This window comes from Dendrobates tinctorius, unplaced genomic scaffold, assembly GCF_039654945.1.
Source record: "Dendrobates tinctorius isolate UK_male_01 unplaced genomic scaffold, ASM3965494v1 ptg000060l, whole genome shotgun sequence".
Lineage (NCBI taxonomy): Eukaryota > Metazoa > Chordata > Amphibia > Anura > Dendrobatidae > Dendrobates > Dendrobates tinctorius.
Window position 1 is genome coordinate 65,286,241 of NW_027361728.1, and position 19,219 is coordinate 65,305,459.

The 19,219-nt window shown below is 43.0% G+C and overlaps 1 protein-coding gene across 4 annotated transcripts in view; it reads left to right on the forward strand.

The window, feature by feature from the left end:
• The window catches only part of PLCH1 (phospholipase C eta 1), a 370,702-nt gene that overhangs the window by 235,657 nt on the left and 115,826 nt on the right, over nucleotides 1–19,219 (forward strand). For 3 of the 4 annotated variants that reach the window (XM_073579019.1, XM_073579020.1, XM_073579022.1), the window contains exons 1-2: nucleotides 5,118–5,265; nucleotides 12,899–13,069. In XM_073579019.1, the coding sequence (XP_073435120.1) occupies nucleotides 5,212–5,265; nucleotides 12,899–13,069 (225 nt within the window). In that variant the 5' untranslated portion in view covers nucleotides 5,118–5,211. Of the gene's footprint in view, nucleotides 1–5,117; nucleotides 5,266–12,898; nucleotides 13,070–19,219 lie in introns of those variants that run through there. The other variant, XM_073579023.1, reaches the window with a different exon arrangement.

Sequence of the window (19,219 nt, forward strand, 5' to 3'; positions counted from 1 at the left end):
GTGATCTCAGACGGGGTTCAGACTAATTTTTTGCATGCCAAGCTGACGTTTTTAATAATACCATTTTGGTGCAGATTCGATCTGTTGATCGCCTGATATTGCATTTTAATGCAATGTTGCTGCGACCAAAAATATGATCAGATCGCCTGTATGTAGCAGAATTACTGACTTGCTATGATTGCCGACCACCGGGCGGTGCTCATAGCAATCCAGCAGTGACAACCATAGAGGTCTCCTGGAGACCTCTGGTTGTCATGCCAACCCATTGGTGACCCGCGATTATGTGACGGGTCACCATTGGGCGGGATTTCCGGCATGGTGGCCGGAAGTGCGAGCTAAATGCCACTGTCAGAGTTTGACAGCGACATTTATCGGGTTAACAGCCGCGGTTGGATCGCTCGGCATTTAAAGCTTCCTTTTTCAGATTCTGAGAAATGCAATGTATAGAATTCAAAGAGGTCCTGGCACTCATCATCAGTGCGCGAGTGCCTGGACCCCTTTGGCTTCTATATACACTGGTGAAAAAAAAGTATTTAGTCAGCCACCAATTGTGCAAGTTCTCCCACTTAAAAAGATGAGAGAGGCCTGTAATTGACATCATAGGTAGACCACAACTATGAGAGTCAAAATGAGAAAACAAATCCAGAAAATCACCTTGTCTGATTTGGCAAGATTTATTTTGCAAATTATGGTGGAAAATAAGTATTTGGTCATTCACAAAAGTTCATCTCAGTTTTTTATATATATCCTTTGTTGGCAATGACAGAGGTCAAACGTTTTCTGTAAGTCTTCACAAGGTTGACAAACATTGGTGGTGGTATGCTGGCCCATTCCTCCATGCTGATCTCCTCTAGAGCAACTTTAGAGCAATGATGTTTTGGGCCTGTCGCTGGGCAACACGGACTTTCAAATCTCTTCAATGGTTTTCTATGGTTTTGAGATCTGTAGACTGGCTAAGCCACTCTAGGACCTTCATATGCTTCTTACGAAGTCACTCCTTTGTTTCCCTGGCAGTGTGCTTGGGATCATTATCATGCCGAAAGATGTTTTATCTGCAATGCCCTTGCTGATGGAAGCAGGTTTGCACTCAAAATCTCACGATACATGGCCCCATTCATTCTTTCTTGTACATGGATCAGTCATCCTGGTCTTTTTGCAGAGTAACAGCCCCAAAGCATGATGTTGCCACCCCCATGCTTCACAGTAGGCATGGTGTTCTTTGGATGCAACTCAGCATTCTGTTTCTTCCAAACACGACGAGTTTTGTTTCTACCAAACAGTTCTACTTTGGTTTCATCAGACCATATGACATTCTCCCATTACTCTTCTGGATAATCCAAATGCTCTCTAGCAAACTTCAGACAGTCCCAGACATGTACTGGCTTGAGTAGGGGGACATGTCCAGCACTGCAGGATCTGAGTCCCTGGTGGCGTAGTGTGTTACTGATGGTAGCCTTTGTTACGGTGGTCCCAGCTCTATGCAGGTCATTCACTAGGTTCCCCCGTGTGGTTCTGGGATTTTGCTCACCGTTCTTGTGATCATTTTGACTCCACAGGGTGATATCTTGCGTGGAGCCTCAGATCGAGGGAGATTATCAGTGGTTTTGTATGTTTTCCATTTTCTTATTATTGCTCCCACAGTTGATTTCATCACACCAAGCTTCTTGCCTGTTGCAGATTCAGTCTTCCCAGCCTGGTGCAGGGCTACAATTTTGTTTCTGGTGTCATTCGACAGCTCTTTGGTCTTCACCATAGTGGAGTTTGGAGTGTGACTGTTTGAGATTGTGGACAAGTGTCTTTTATACTGATAACAAGTTCAAACAGGTGCCATTACTACAGGTAATGAGTGGAGGACAGAGGAGTTACTGGTCTGTGAGAGCCAGAAATCTTGCATGTTTTTAGGTGACCAAATACTTGTTTTCCACCATAGTTTGCAAAATCTTGCCAAATCAGACAAGGTGATTTTCTTGATTTTATTTTCTCATTTTGACTCTCATAGATGTGGTCTACCTATGATGTCAATTACAGGCCTCTCTCATCTTTTTAAGTGGGAGAACTTGCACAATTGGTGGCTGACTAAATACTTTTTTTTCCTCACTGTATTAACATGGACCGACCAGCGGCTGCCTGTCATTGGTCACTTAAGAACAGTCATACCGCACTAAGCGATGCACACTGAAGCCTGCGTAAAAATCATTTTATCCAATGAATCAGCATTTTGTTTGTTCATCAGGTAATAGACAGAGTTTACGCTGCAAAATTATTATGGAATGAGTGTTGTTAGAACACTCTTTCAAGATACGGTAGTCTTTCAGTGTAAATGTCAGGCAGGGGTCTGCTGATGGCCCCCATCGCAGCCATCTCATTTCAAGTTAATGGCTTGAGTTCATAGGAGGTCATTACTATTCCTACATACTTTAAGGCTGTAGTGTTGTGGTATGTAGAGCAAGCAATCAATCTAGTCCCCTTAGGAAGACTAACAATTTTTTTTTTTTTTTTCTTTATAGAAAGTTTAAAAAAATCTTTTAAAAGCCTAATTCAAAATTAATAAAAAAAAAAAAAAAAAAAAATGTAAAAAAAATAATACCTATAATGGTATAAAAAAATACCTATTTGGTATCATTGTACTTTCTAAAGTAGTTATCCATGCTTTTGGCTTACTAGCTACCTGCATGTTTTGCCCGGCAGTGATCGCTCTTGACTCCGAGTGACTAGGTACTGCTCGCTGTTCTCCTGCTTTCTGTGACGTCACATCGACAGCAGCTCCTTCTCTTCAGCTGTCAACCGGACGTCATGATTGACAGCCTTGTCCCACATGCTCTGTCGATGTGTAGTCAATGAAACCAGATGATATAGTCACAGGCAGATCAGGCAAGAAGTTGGCAACAAACTTCCAGTATGTCCTTGGCACCATAGCGAAAAAAGTCTTAGATAATCTCTTTTCAGTCAGAACGTGAAGGTATCAACGTGGTTTTTATTTGTCAGCGCTTTTCGAAGCCCATATCTGTGGTTTGTTCTGATGAAGGAGCAGGTGTGCTTCGAAACGTTTTGACAGATGAATAAAAACCGCATTTGATACCTTCTCGGTTTTTCCACTGCTTCCTGCATTTTTGGCAGCGCAGGTTCATCTCCGCTTTCTCCAGTTGCACGTGTTATCTCCATCTGGGGATCAGCAGCAGCCAATTTCTCCAGCGATCCCAACCCTTGAAGGTGACCACATGCTTTGCTTTACTTTTTGTTTTAAACCCGGATAAAACCCTATTGCAACGCAAAACTATAGCTCGGTGCATGAAAAACAAGCCCTCACGCAAGTCCATCGTTGGAAAAATAATAAAGTTTTGAGTCTCAAAGAATGGTAACACAAACCGTTTTTAAAAAGAAAAAAAATAAATAAATAAATTCTGCTATCTTTTTTTTAACCACTAAAGTATATGTAAAATGACCCTCTTAGCTTTGGTATCACCAAAATTATACTCACCTGAAGTAGAATATTGCCAGGCCATTTTCCCCCACAGAAAAACAAACCTTGAAAACAAGATTTTTGTTTTTACAGCGTTCATTGTTTCACCTTCTCAGCCCACTTGGAATATTTTTAATACTATTACAGTACATTATATGGTGTGATGAATGTTATGCTTTACAAATCCAAATTACCAAAAAAAGACGCTCTCCTTCGAAAACATGAGAAAAAAAAAAGTTATGGCTCGTAGATGAGGAGGAGGAAAAAATGAATGAGAAAAACAGAAAATGACCATTCATAAAGAAGATGTGACCAGGGAACACCCGGATGATGAATTAAAATCTTACAAGTTTTGAGTATTATAAAAGTTTATTATACCAGATCATTTTACGCCTGTATATTTGGGTTTAATCTGACCTCCACAGCTGCTATAATTTTATTACTAAAATCTTGAGAATTTGTTTGGGTAAGTGTAGACTTCTTAGGTTTAAAGGGGTATTTCTATGCCAGTATGTAGTAGGTAAAATAAGAATATGAGCAAATACTTCAATAAGAAATGTAGTATAGTTCTTCTGATTCGCTATGTTGCTTACCCAATGTACAGGGCATTGCAGTAGCTTAGATATCCGTGATAACGACTACTAATAACTAACTGTCTCTATATTGGTGGTCATAACCAAGGATACCTAATCTACTGCAATGCCTTTCACTTGGGTTAAAGGGAATCTGTCACCCCATTTTTCGACTATCAGCTGCCGGCACCGCCATCACGTGGCTTATCTACAGTATTGTGTAATGCTGTAGATAAGCCCCCGATGTAACCTGAAAGATAAGAAAAATGAGTTATATTATACTCACTGGGGGGGCGGTACGGTCTTGGTCCGAAGGGTGTCGCGGTTCGGCGCCTCCCATCTTGTAGCGGTGATGTCCTTTTTTTTGCTTCCCATAGCGGCTCTGGTGCAGGGGTACTTTACCTACCCTGTTGAGGGCAGAGCAGAATACTGCAGTGCGCAGGCACCAGACCTCTCTGACCTGGTCCGGCACCTGCGCACTGCAGTACTCTGCTCTGCCCTCAACAGGGCAGAGCATAGTGCGCCTGCGCTGGTGTCACGACAGGAAGCAAAGAAGAGGACGTCACCGTTAGAAGATGGGAGGGACCTGACCGCTACACCCATTGGACCAAAACCGGACCTGGACTGCCCCTGGGTGAGTATAATATAACTTGTTTTTCTTATCTTTCAGGTTACATCGGGGGCTTATTTACAGCATTACAGAATACTGTAGATAAGCCCCTGATGGCGGTGCCGGCAGCAGATAGTCGAAAAATGGGGTGACAGATTCCCTTTAAGTGACAAGGTGAATCAGAAGAACTGTACTACATTTCTAATTGGAGGTATTTGTTATTATTATTAGACGTACAATATATTGGGATAGGATCTTGGAGATTGGAATAACCCTTTATCCATTTCCAAAACCAAAGCTATTCTTCCAGTACCCCAACATCCTATACTTGCCCATAAAGTATACCTTTATGGGTCTGAAGTGCCAGTGACCTGAGAATTCTCCGAGAATCTTCTTGTAGGACATGAGCATGTGTGCAGTTATTGTGCAGACTGCCGTAGGGTATGTTCTTGTCTTCTTTCTAGCTTCTATCACTTCCTTAATGGATTCATACATGGGTAAAACAGACATTTGAAGAAGCCGACAAGAATGGAGATGGATTGCTGAATATAGAAGAAATCTACCAGCTCATGCATAAGCTCAATGTGAATTTGCCTCGCAGGAAAGTCCGGCAGATGTTCCAGGTTAGTTTCTGCTTGCATGTATTACCCACTAACACAACACCTTTGTGATCAGATCAATGATTCCTTAAATTAAAAGGTACTTTCCATTGCGATTTATTCATTTTTGTTTACTTTTGGATCACTATGAAGAACATGGATCTTTTAGTGCCAGTTTAGTATTCAGTGCATATTTTGGCTGGTATCACAATGTCATTTATGAACATTCTTATCTCGATTATTTTGCCACTTTAGACACATTGTTTACCAGACAAACTGTTCCCATTGTAACAACAGCAAACCTTGTTATTGTCCATAATGGGTTCGGGATCACAGCTGTAATAGTTATCATAAGGGAACGATATTTAGGCAGTTTAGATAATGTTTTCCCCTTTAGTAAACATTACTTTGGAAGGCAAATGTTGGCCGCTGTAGATAGATGCCTGTGTGGTCCTACTCCTTCAGTTAGTTTTAATGGATTGCCACTAGGTGTGATCTGCTATATTACTGTATATGACCAGTGCAGGCTTCATTCAATATAGAACAAGACTAGGCACATATAGCGCAAGACTGAACAGATATAGTGGCTTGTAAAAGTATTCACCCTCCTAGCTTTTTACCTATTTTGTTACATTACAACCTGTGTGTAAATATTTTCGTAATCCAATTTGTGTGCGATGTATCAGCACTAAATAGTCTAAAGTTGGCTTAGGGAAGTGAGAAAAATATAGGCATAAATTAAAGTTATGGGATCAAATAAATACAAATGATCATGTACGAATGTATTCACCTGTTTTGCTATGGAGCCCCTAAAAATTTCTGGTGCAAACAATGACCTTCATAAGTCACATGAGAGGAAGTCCACTCGTGTGCAATCTAAGAGTCACATGTCTGTCTGTGTATACACACCTTTTCTGAAAGGCCACAGGGGCTGCAACACCATTAACCCCTTGAGGCAGTAACTTCCAGCGTATTCTACTCTCTTGTCCACTTCCTTACATGTATTATACAGCACTCTGCACTTACAATTGCTCATTTTGCCTTTCTACCCAGTTAGTTAATCTCTTTTCTCTATTCTATGTAGAAACAGGAAGTTTCTTGTCCCTGATGGCGTCATCCCCCTCTTCAACTCCTGACCCACCTACTAAGTTCCTCTCCCACGCCCCACTAGCTTATTCTTCTCTTTTCCATTAGGTCTATGACGTCACGTAATTCAAAACTGACTATCTGAATCCTTCTAATCTCTATGTAGAAACAGGAGGTTAATTTTTGACTGTTTTGATTCTTCAGTCACTGCAAAAGTCAGTGGCAGGGGGAGGAGAGAGCAGCTGGGTCAGGAGGTGAAGAAGGGAATGATAAATGCAGAGAAGAATTAGCTGGGTAGAAAGGCAAAATGAGCAATTGTAAGGCTGTGTGCACACGCTGCGGAAAAGGTGCGGATTCATCCGCGCGGATTTTGTACAATCCGCAGGTGAAACCGCAGGTCAAAAGACCTGCGGTTTTACCTGCGGATTGCTCTGCGGTTTTGCCCTGCGGTTTTTCATCTCCTCAATGGAGGAGATGGCAAACCGCAGGAGAATCCGCAGAAAGAATTGACATGTCAATTCTTTCTGCGGATTGAAAACCGCAGATAATCCGCGCGGAAAATTCCGCACCGTCTGCACTGCGGTTTTTGATTCCCATAGGGAATCATTGTACTGTACACCGCAGCAAAAACTGCTGCGGGTCCGCAGCGGCCAAAACCGCTGCGGAACCGCAGCAAAATCCGCAGCGTGTGCACACAGCCTAAGTACACAGTGCTATGTAATATGATTGCAATATATTAAAAACTGATGGGGGTGCTTCTTTAAAAAGTTGTTGTGATAGAGAAAAACTGGAGTTACTTCGTGAAATCAAAAGCCAAAATTTAGTCAAAAACAAGTGTCGGGTTTAAGTCAACTAAAATTGCGTACCCCAGTGATATCCAAGTTACTCTTATTTCATACCTGGAAGGAGCAGACAAGTTAGTAGTGAGAAATTATCTGTCTTATCATTTCTTCCCCACTCACACTAATTTGATTTGCCAGAGGTCTACATATCATTCATAGAAATATCTTCTGTGTCCACTGATAAAGAGAATCAATGTTTTTCATTGACAGGGTAGGGTAGGGTCATTCTTGATATTTATTTATTTTGCTACATCTACTTCTTGAGCGAACATAATCCATCTCATCTACAGACAGGCACATAATAGCCCTGCAGTGTCTGTCTGACATGCGCTCTCTGCGTTGGCGGCCTCACCCCAAGGCCTGATGCCAAGGGAATTTTTTCAGCAATGTAAAAAGCAACAAAACATGTCATAGATATAACAATCACTGTCTCCAAAACCTCTGAAAAAGATACAAGTATTTACCTCAAACACTTCCAAACTCTAAATGTAACGTCTGTATTCATTGTACTGTGGATGAGTTTTTTTGTCTTGTTGCATAAAACTTTGAATAAAAATAAACTAAAAAGGACTTGTCACTTCTTGTATTCCCACTACTCCCATGATCATTCAGCTTTTTATATTTTTTAATTCCACCTTTGGGTTCCAGAGATATGGGTTATTTCATTTGGTGCTACATTTTATGGTTCTTATCAAGGGGGAGAACATTTTAAAATCTTTACATTTGACTGAATCCATAGTGTTAGAAACTGTGAAGAATACTGGAGATTAGATACACATGATTGACATGAAATTATATCTGGCTTGGGATTAAAACCTCCATTCAGTGTGCAGCTGCTTGAGAAAGCTGTCCCCTAGCTCAGCAGGGGGGGGCTAAGCTCAAATGCTGTGAATGACAGATCTCACACCTTGACCAGCTCAGAGCAGAACAAAGCTTGACACCTTCTAGAACATTCCAGAAACATAATTCCATAAGGAGTTATGGAGATACTATATGTCCTAGCCGTACATTGGGTATATTTCCTAGATCCCCAGAACAGGGCTAACGCCTGCTTGGGTCTCTACCCGTTCTAACACCCAGGGGTATAGAGATGCATAGAACAGCTAGTAGAAACCAGATAGCAAAGCTGTGTTTGGTCTTAACGCGTAGTAGGGGCCCGGCCTGATCCGATGGTGCCAAAACCGCCTCACTAGGACTGTCTATTAAGGAATTATGATCCAACGTAGGTTTTGGTGTTTTTAGCTGCGGAGGGGAGGAGGGTAGTAACCCAAAGGCGATAAAGGCTAGTGTAAGGCCATGTGGGCTCTCTGTTATGCATGCGGTCCACTTCGACAGTGGGGACCGTGTCAAGTAATGTGCTGTAAAGGACCAGCCAGCTGGCAGCCCATGCCCCAAGCGGCCCAGCACACACATAATTGAACATTGCCCAGTTATTGACATGATCCATCTGTTTATATCTTTTGTCCTGCCACTATCTGTATTTGCATCTGACCATTGTATATGTATAACCATTGTGTATATAGTGTATTGACTAGTGTGCCCTCAAGGCTTTTAAATATATAGTTTAACCTTAGGCTGCTCTTTTATATCAATCCATGAATCCACACCTCTATTTCTCGGTTTAACTTTCCATGCCACTGGGGCTGGTTTTTGGCCCGATGTAATCCTGTTAACAGACTGGGCTTATATCTAGCGAGGAACTGGTGGCAGTCCTACCGGACTGGCAGCACTCTCTTTCACTGGTGCTAGTGAAAGGGGCCTCTCAGTCTGTCAGGGTTGTAAGCGAATGTGGCGCCACATCCTCTAACTCCCGTGCCTACCTGAGCCCATGTAGACAGGGGGTGTCTGTAAAACTGTACCAAGCTGACCTTGCGTGTCCCTAGGTGGTGTGGAATGTTACATTGGTGAAAGTGGAGAGAGAGGGCATTGCGTGATCCATCTGACATAACATTGCTGCTGGAGCTACTGAAACCACAACTAGAGGACTCATTAAAGAAGCACTCCCATCAAAATTTTTATTCTATTAACCTATTCATGACCGGGCAATTTTTTCCATTATTTTTTTTTCTCTCCCCTACTTCTAAGGCTACATCCCCTGATCACAAATAGCAATGTTTTGGTCACAGCGTATCTTCGCTGGTTTCAAAAGGTTGCGTTCTAATTGCCACACTTGTTTGTCAGTACATGTGGATTCACAGCATGTGATGACATTCAATTGGTCAAAATCTGCAGCAAAGATTAGCGTCTCCGCTACAGAGATTGGCATGCTGTGGCTCGTAAACCCTTGCTGCAGGTGAGTTTACACAGGGTTAAATAGAAGCACAGTGGGCATGGGATTTCTATAAATCCCATCCACTGTGCTTCTAATGTAGAATGCAGCGCAAATTTTCAGAGTCCAAAACGCAGCTGTTCCTACTCGTGGGCACACGTAGCCTAAGGCTATGTGCACACGCTGCGGATTGGTCTGCGGATTTGTATCTGCGGAACCACAGGTAAAATGACCTGCGGATTGTCCTGCGGTTTTCCCCTGCGGTTTATCACCTCTACAATGGAGGAGATGGTAAACCGCAGCAGAATCCGCAGAAAAGAAGTGACATGTCATTTCTTTCTGCGGATTCAAAACCGCAGCTTTTCCGCAGTTAAAAATCCGCAGCATGTGCACAGCAGATTGTAAATCACATAGACTTACATGCTACTGTACACTGTCTGCAGAACTGCAGCGGATCCGCAGCAAAAACCGCAGCGTGTGCACAAAGCCTAAGAGTCATAACTTTTTTTATTTTTCATTCAACATATCCCTATACGGCCTGTTTTTTTGCAGGACAAGGTGTACTTTTGAATAACATCCTTCATTTAGCTGAATCCTTCTAAGCTCTAAGCAGAAACAGGAAGTCTCTTTTCCATGCATGAATCATTCCCCTCTTCACCTCCTGACCCAGCTGCTTTGCTTCTCCCCACTGCCAGGGACTTTCCAGTGATGACTCATGCAGGGAAAAGAGACCTCCTGCTTCTACATAGAGCTTAGAAGCATTCAGCTAGTCAGTTTTTAATCTTGTGACGTCACAGACCTAATGGAAAAGAGAATAATTGGCTGGTAGAAAGGAAAAATGAGCAATTGTAAGTGCACAGTGCTATATAATATGATGACTGCAGTATATTAAGAGGATAAAAACTTTGATGCAAGTGCTTCTTTAAAACACAAACCAAAAAAAAAATCTGAATTATGAGATGCAAACCTCTTTTACCATTGGTCAGATGGAAATAGGTAAATAAATGCTGATGGAATTGTTAATCAATTAAGGTGCATTTACGTCCCCATTTCCATGAATAAGTGTTCCGGTGAACGTTTTTTCACAATAATCGGGCATGCTACACAGACTGTTGATCACCCACCGAACGAGTGCTCCACTTAAACCAGCCTGACATGATTATAGATGCAAATACTTGCAAATTGCCGCTATATCTTCAGTTAAATAGCCTTTTTTGGAGGTGATAGGTTTAGAATTAACATGAACCTGTCAGATTGGCTTTACTGTCCAATGGCAACACAAAGCAGTAACAGATCTTATGACTGTAGCTTTGGAATACCTCCATTTGTATATTTGCAGTGTGTGACTAGCTAAGGAGTTTACTTTGAGGGCAATAGTCTGATGTATTCATGATATGCACAGTCCCTGCCCTTTAGATGCTGAATGAAAGCTCTCTCCCTATGCGGGGTAGTTGGGCAGAAGCTGTCAATCAGTGGTTGGAGATTCGGGACATAGTTTTGTCAGACTCCTTGCTGGCTATATGTTGAAAATATTAAACGTTACTGCACATAAGTAACAGATCACTGAAATCTACTTGTGTGTCACTAGATGCTGTCCTCAGACAGGGCAGCACCACCAAGCCGAATTGTAACGAAAAAGAGAGATTATTCCAGTTAAACTACATTTCTGGAAGGCAGCCTGACTGTTGGCCTGTCCTCAAGACTTAAATAAAAAGAAGCATATCAGACCTTTTCTAATGTGGGGCATTAGAAGGTTCTTTCAGTCCTGCCCTTTGAGGCTTTTTTACTTTTAGTTTTGTTAGAAATTATCTAGGATTATAATTGGTTATATGGACTAATGAAGTAAGAAAAACATATGATAAAATAGCAGAAAGTCAAGATGTCAGATTTCAGTGCCCTAGAAAACAGTGATTTCAGAACATATTGAAGCAGTAGCTGCAGGTAGAAAATGAAGCTTTATTCTCCCTGCAGCCGCTTGCTTCCAGTCATCAGGGTGGTGCACAGAGCTGTTACAGTCACTGCTTATTACAGTATATAGTGACCACGGCTGTAATCACGCCTCAGTACTTTGATAGTCTGTTCTGCAGTGACTGTTTGCAGTGTAAAGCAGACAGTCAAAGTACATGCAGATTACCCCTATAAATATAGTATTACCGTATTTTTTGGACCATAAGGCACACCTAGTTTTAGAGGAGGAAGTAGGAAAAAAACTAGAAGCAGAAAATGTGGTCAATTCTTTACTTATTATCCCCTATGCTGGTAAATATGGTCCCCTCATCTCCATCCTGATACACATGGCCCCCTCATCCGTACCCTGGTTTACATGACCCCCTCATATCTATCATGGTATGCAAGGATGTCTCATCCCTATCCTGGTATGCATGGATCTCTCATCCCTATCCTGGTATGCATGGATCCCTCATCCCTATCCTGGCAGGAATAATCGCCCTCATCCCTATACTAGTATGCATGGCTTCATCCCCATCCTGGAATGCAGGACCCCCCCATCTCATCCTAGTATGCATGTCCCCTTCCCTATTTTGGTATTCAGGGCCCCTCATCTCGTCCTAGTATGCATGGCCCCATCTCGTCCTAATATGCATGGCCCCATCCTTACCTGGTATGCAGGTCACTCATCTAGTCCTAGTATGCATGGTCCCATCCCTATTCTGGTATACAGGGCCCCCAACTCGTCCTAATATGCATGCCCCCCATCCTTATCCTGGTATGCAGGGCCCCCATCTCGTTCTTGTATGCATGGCCCCAATCCTATTCTGGTATGATTGTCCCACATCCCGGTCCTGGTATGCATGGCCCCATCCTTATAATTGGCCCCCACCCCCATCCTGGTATGCATAGCCCCATCAAAAAACATTAAAAAGAAACCATTACACTTACGTACTCGGCGCTCCCTCTCGGCGTTCTGCTTTGGTGCCAGCAACCTCTTTATGCTTGTAAGCAGCGTGTGGCAGGGACGTCATGTGCTGCTCACAAGCAGAGCACAGGGTCCGGAATACTCACCGGTACTGTTCATCGCAGAGAGCAGTGAGTATTCATTGCTTTTCAGTAGCGCGCAGTGTCAGCCACCGGCTGACCGCCGGCAGCAGCAGGAAGCCGATGTGCTGCCGACAATGCTGTATGTGTATTTAATGATCATTTTAGTGATTGTTCCATCCCTATATCTATCTACATTATTTAGCTGGGGTTCTGACTCCCAAAATCTCTTCAGATGATGTGTGGGTACAGGTGACGGTGCTCTGGCCTCTTCTTTGTTCATATTTCTCCATACACTAGGCCATCATACATTTAGCACCAAGGTCACCGCGAGCTGTCACCTGCTGGTGATCATGGATTAAGGCAAGAAATAATTATGATGAACATTGCTAAATATGACAGTCGATAAGCATGGTCTGATTTTGTGTCGACTGCATGTTTACGAGCAGAAACATTTGTTTTTCAGGAAGCGGACACGGATGAGAATCAGGGCATGCTGACCTTTGAGGAGTTCTCAGTGTTCTACAAGATGATGTCATTACGGCGAGATCTGTACCTGCTGCTCCTAAGTTACAGTGATAAGAAAGATCATTTAACAGTGGATGAACTTGCCCAATTTCTTAAAATGGAACAAAAGGTATGAAAATAATCTGCATGCTTTTTTCTTATTTAATTCAAGGTTTATCACAATTTAATGTGTAATCTGTATAATGATCCATGATGGTGAGGAAAGCTGTTGAAGTAGGGCATCAGACCGGAGTTCATTGGTGACCGAAAAAGACCGCATGATCCTGAAAGAGATCGCATGGTCCTGAAAGAAACCGCATGGTCTATGGCAGTGAGAGGAGTGGTTGCTTGTTTTTATTAGGAAACTGAGTGGTTATGTTTGTGCAAAGCAAGCCAAATAAATCAGAGGGAAGCTGTCACGTCCCCCAATGCTTTCATGCCATCAGCATTATGTTTTAGAGACGCGTTTGTGCACTAAAATAATGTTTGTGATGATCCAAACAAATGAATCTATTTGTGCAAAATCAATTATATATAGCCGCTCGCCCTATGTGAATAAGCATGACTGGTCAGTCGTGAGGTGTACTCACCCAGGATACCCCCAGTTGCTGCAGTCATGGCCCTCTGGGATGATGCTCTTTGTGCTGCCCACATCTGCTCATCAGTCTGGTGGATCTTGTGAATGTGTGCAATGTTTTTGTTGCCTGGAAATACACAAATGTCTCCGGTGTTTTTGGTGCACTACACGTGCCCCAGAATCATCTACACGTGCTGAAAAGAGGTCGCACATTTGCACAAGATACACAGGACTGAGAAGAAGACTTGGGCAACGTTGAGGACATCAGTCATGTCCAGGATGCCGTGACTGCAATACCTATGGCCGGACTAGTCTGTCGATGCCCGCTAGGCTGTGTTTAATTTGCATAGGACAAGGGGCACTGTTTAACTTGATTTTGCACCAATATGTACAATAGTATGGAACATTTTGAAGGGGCTATCCCCTTTTAGGAAGGTTTCTCCTACAGGCTCCAATAGTAGTTAAAAATAGAAAAAAAAAGCAAACTGTGCTTTATGGACCCTCAGTCTCCACCACTGCCCTGGTGGCTGCTACTGTCTGCAGCTCTGATCTCACGCTGCCATTCAGTGATCTCAGCGGCTATGAGCGGCCATGCCCTCTACATCGGCAGAGGCGCTGGGATCAGTTATGGTTTGCCGCTTTGGCAACGTGATTTAAATGCTGGAAACAACAGCAGACACTGGGAGCGATGGTGGAAAGTCAGCACCGGACCTGGGGCACGTGAGTAATGCACAATTTGTTTATTTGCTACTCACAGAACTGGCGGGTTCCTCTTAAATCAAATCTGACTTACCTGCCAGATTTGGATGGAAATAGTCGATGATCTAATGATTTTACTGGCCACCTAATTGTCCTTCTGCAGCAAATGTTGGGAGAAAGCGATACCTGAAAAAGAATAAAATAGAAGTATCAAAAGAGGAAATGAATGCGGAGAAATGTGGCAGATTAACGGTATATTCTGTATCACAGATTCCTGCATTATGTGTGACCGTACATTACACAAACACTTCAAAGGCAACCAAACCACTTATTGCAAATGGGCTCGCTTCTTTGGTAATCCATGAACAAATGTTGTGTATTTTGCGGGTTATTTATTTTTTTTGTGTTTTTTTTTTTTTTTTTATAATAATAAGCCAGAGTTTAAATTTCAGGCAATTCCTTCTGTTCAGATATTTGACTTGGACACTGTACCATCTGTCTATGAATTGACATCAGCAATAGTCTGGAAAAAAAATCAGGTCGTAGTGGAGATTTTATCACAGCTGCTCCAGCTGCAGTGTCCTGGTTTGCTGAAATCATTGGATATTTTTACCAGCCACTGTATTGCATTGTTAATGGGATGGATGGAAAGAAAGATGTATTATTTTTGTGGGCACTGCAGACCAAGAAGTAACCTGAGTATTTTTTAGGTTATTGCTTGGCATCAGATGCAGCAAAGTGTGTAAAATTACATCTGTGGAGGTTCCGTTGTGCAACATGATATTTAGCACAGAGGGTTGTTGGGTTGGATCACCAGCTAGATTCTTTAGCATCTGCTTCCCAGTTTTACCTTAACCCCTTAACCCCCAAGGGTGGTTTGCACGTTCATGATTGGGTTAATTTTTACAATTCTGACCACTGTCCCTTTATGAGGTAATAACTCTGAAACGCTTCCATGGATCCCACTAATTCTGACATTTTCTCGTGACATATTGAATTACTTTGTGTTAGTGGTAAAATTTCATTCAAATAACTTGCGTTTATTTGTGAAAAAATGGAAATTTCGCGAAAATTTTGAAAATTTCGCAATTTTCCAACTTTGAATTTTTATGCCCTTAAGTCACAGAGAAATGGCACACAACCTTATTAAATAACATTCCCCATATGTTTACTTTACATCAGCACAATTTTGGAACCAAAATTTTTTTTTGTTAGGAAGTTATAAGGGTTAAAAGTTGACCAGCGATTTCTCATTTTTGCAACACCATTTTATTTTTACGGACCACATCACATTTGAAGTCACTTTGAGGGGTCTATATGATAGAAAATACCCAAAAGTGACACCATTCTAAAAACTGCACCCCTCAAGGTGCTCAAAACCACATTCAAGAAGTTTATTAACCCTTCAGGTGCTTCACAGGAATTTTTTGAATGTTAAAATGAACATTTAACTTTTTTTCACAAAAAAATTACTTCAGGTCCAATTTTTTTTTATTTTACCAAGGGTAACAGGAGAAATTGGACTGCAAAAGTTATTGTGCAATTTGTCCTGAGTACGCTGATACCTGATATGTGGGGGGGGAACCACTGTGTCGGCGCATGGCAGAACTGAGAAGGGAAGGAGCACCGTTTGACTATTTCAATGCAAAATTAGCTGGAATTCAGATCGGACGCCATGTCACGTTTGGAAAGCCCCTGGTGTACCTAAACAGTGGAACCCCCCCACAAGTGACCCCATTTTGGAAACTAGACCCCCCAAGGAACGTATCTAGATATGTGGTGAGAACTTTGAACCCACAAGGGCTTCACAGAAGTTTATAACATACAGCTGTACAATTAAAAAATCATATATCCAGGACGTCCCTCCTGACAAAACATCAGGAGGTTGTCCTTCTTATCCTTGATAGGGACAGGAACACAGAAGAGGTTAAATAGCCCCTCCCCACCAACACACTTCAGTGTTTTTCCAGGGGCGGAGCCAGCAAACATGGCAGCGCCCAGCGCGACCTTGCCCGGGCAGACGAGGAACCCCACCAGGGCTGGCATTGCAGGGGTCCTGGCGCCCTGTTCAGGAAGGGGCGTCAGGGAAGGCGGGGATACACACCCGCATAGATCCATGCACCAGGAGGGTGCGCAGCTGGCAGCTGCATGGTCATTAGCAGCAGCTGGGCTCGGAAGGAGGACAAATCAGATGTCTTGAAGCCGGGTAAGGCGACTTCTTAAGACGCACTGACGGACAGCACACTGACTCAGTAGAGATGGAAGGTGGTAGCCGTCCAGACGTCCAGTCCTTAGAGCCAAATCCGGACCATGTGAGTAAAGGGGTAGTAGGGTCCCTTACAGGTCTCCAGACAGACACACAGGGCCCTCTTTTCCTATATATATTTTGCAGGCCATGGAGGGACAATCCACCTCGACCACCAGTAAAACCTAGTAAATGCCCCCTATGCTCGGCCAAGCTTCCGTCAGGCCATACAAAAAAGTTATGTGAGGACTGCATATCACGACTCCTAAGACAGGAACAGTCCTCTCTCCTGGACAATATGAGATCTATGATACGAGAGGAGGTGCAGTCCACAGTCGCAGCACTGGTATCGGCACATTCCCCACGCCCTAAGAGGCCCAGATGGGAGCTGGAACAGAGTTCGGAGGAAGGAGAGGTGTCGGACTACTCTGATCCTGACTCCGGTGAAGGTTCCTCGGCAGCTCGTCCGGAAGAAAGGAAGAGATACCTCTTTTCTGCAGAAGATACAGATATACTCCTACAGGCAGTACGGAATACAATGAAGGTAGAAGATTCTACTGAACCATGAACAACCCAGGATGAGATGTTCGGAGGGCTGAGAGCCCGCAGAAATTCAGTGTTCCCGGTTAATAAACATATAACAGCGATGATATTGGAAGAATGGGAAAAATCAGGGAAAAAACTGATAGTTTTTTTTTCCCGGGGTCCAGATATCCTGCAGATTCTCGATTTTCTCTAGGCGGGCTTTGACAAAGGACTAAAACCTAGTACACTGAAGGTACAGGTGTCAGCCTTAGGCTCATACTTCGACTTCCCCCTAGCCAATAATCCCTGGGACGCATAGGGGAGATTCAGGCCCTGTCCATAGAGCACCCCTATTTGAAGATCTAGGAAGGCTGCATCGTCTTAAAATTAAATCCAGCCTTTCTTCCCAAGGTGGTTACAGACTTCCACCGGAGTCAAGAGCTAGTACTACCGGCTTTCTGCCAGAATTACAGCAATGAGAAAGAATGCTCTCTCCACCTCTTGGACGTTAAAAGAGCCGTCCTCCAATACTTAGATCTTACAAAAGACTGGAGAGTAGACTCTAATCTCTTTATCCAGATAGCAGGCAAAAATATAGGGAAGAAAGCATCGAAAGCTACTCTAGCTAGATGGTTAAAATCAACTATCAGTGCAGTTTATATATCGCCAGGAGAGACTCCAGCAGAAAACCTTAGAGCCCATTCTCTAAGAGCAATTTCTGCCTCATGGGCAGAGAGCGCGGGAGCATCTATGGACCAGATATGCAAAGCCGCAACCTGGTCTAAATTTAATACCTTTTGCAAACATTATAAGTTAAATATTATGGCAAACTCTCAGACAGCCTTTGGGAGGAAAATCCTCCAGGCTGTAATCCTGCCCAAGTTGGAGTAACTTGGTAATTTTCCTGGTGTGCTGTCAGGAGGGACGTCCTGGAAAGTAGGAATTAGTCCTACCGGTAATGGTATTTCCAGGAGTCCATCATGACAGCACTCCTTATAATACCCTCTCTTGGATTTCCTATCTGATATGTGATGTAACATGTGTGGTAGGAAGTTCAATAAAATTGCGTTGTATACATCCTGGTGTGGTACTTAGAAAATCACTGAAGGGTGTTGGTGGGGAGGGGCTATTTAACCTCTTCTGTGTTCCTGTCCCTATCAAGGATAAGAAGGACAACCTCCTGGTGTGCTGTCATGATGGACTCCTGGAAATACCATTACCGGTAGGACTAATTCCTACTTTTTTCCACAAAAATGATGTTTTCCCCCACAATTTTTATTTTCCTAAGGGTAACAGGACCATAAAAGTTATTGTGCAATTTGTCCTGAGTACGCTGATACCCCATATGTGGGGGTAAACCACTATTTAGGCGCATGGCAGAGCTCGGAAGGGAAGCAGTGCCATTTGACTTTTATGACTGGATTTGAGATTGGACGCCATGTCGCGTTTCGACAGCCCCTGATGTGTCAAAACAGTGGAAACCCCCCACAAATGACACCAATTTGGAAACTAGACCCCCCAAGGAACTTATCTAGATGTGTGGTGAGAACTTTGAACCCACAAGGGCTTCACAGAAGTTTATAACATACAGCCGTAAAATTAAAAAATCAAATTTTTTCCACAAAAATGATCTTTTCACCCCCAGTTTTTAGTTTCCCAAGGGTAACAGGACCCTAAAATTTATTGTGCAATTTGTCCTGAGTACACTGATACCCCACATGTGGGGGTAAACCACTATTTGGGTGCATGGCAAAGCTCGGAAGGTAAGCAGTGCCATTTGACTTTTTTGGCTGGAATTGGGATTGGACGCCATGCCACGTTTGGAATGCCCCTGATGTGCCTAAGCAGTGGAAACCTGCCACATATGACACCATTTTGGAAACTAGACCCCCCAAGGAACTTATCTAGATGTGTGGTGAGCACTTTGAACCCCCAAGGGCTTCACAGAAGTTTATAACGCCCGGGCGTGAAAATAAAAAAATATTTTTTCCACAAGCATGATATTTTAGTCCCCAATTTTTTTATTTTCCCAAGAGTAACAGGAGAAATTGGACCCCAAAAGCTGTTGTCCAATTTGTCCTGAGTACGCTGATACCCCATATGTGGGAGAAAACTACTGTATGGGCACACGTCGGGGCTCGGAAGGGAAGTAGTGACGTTTTGTAATGCAGACTTTGATGGAATGGTCTGTGGCTGTCATGTCGCGTTTGGAGAGCCTCTGATGTGCCTAAACT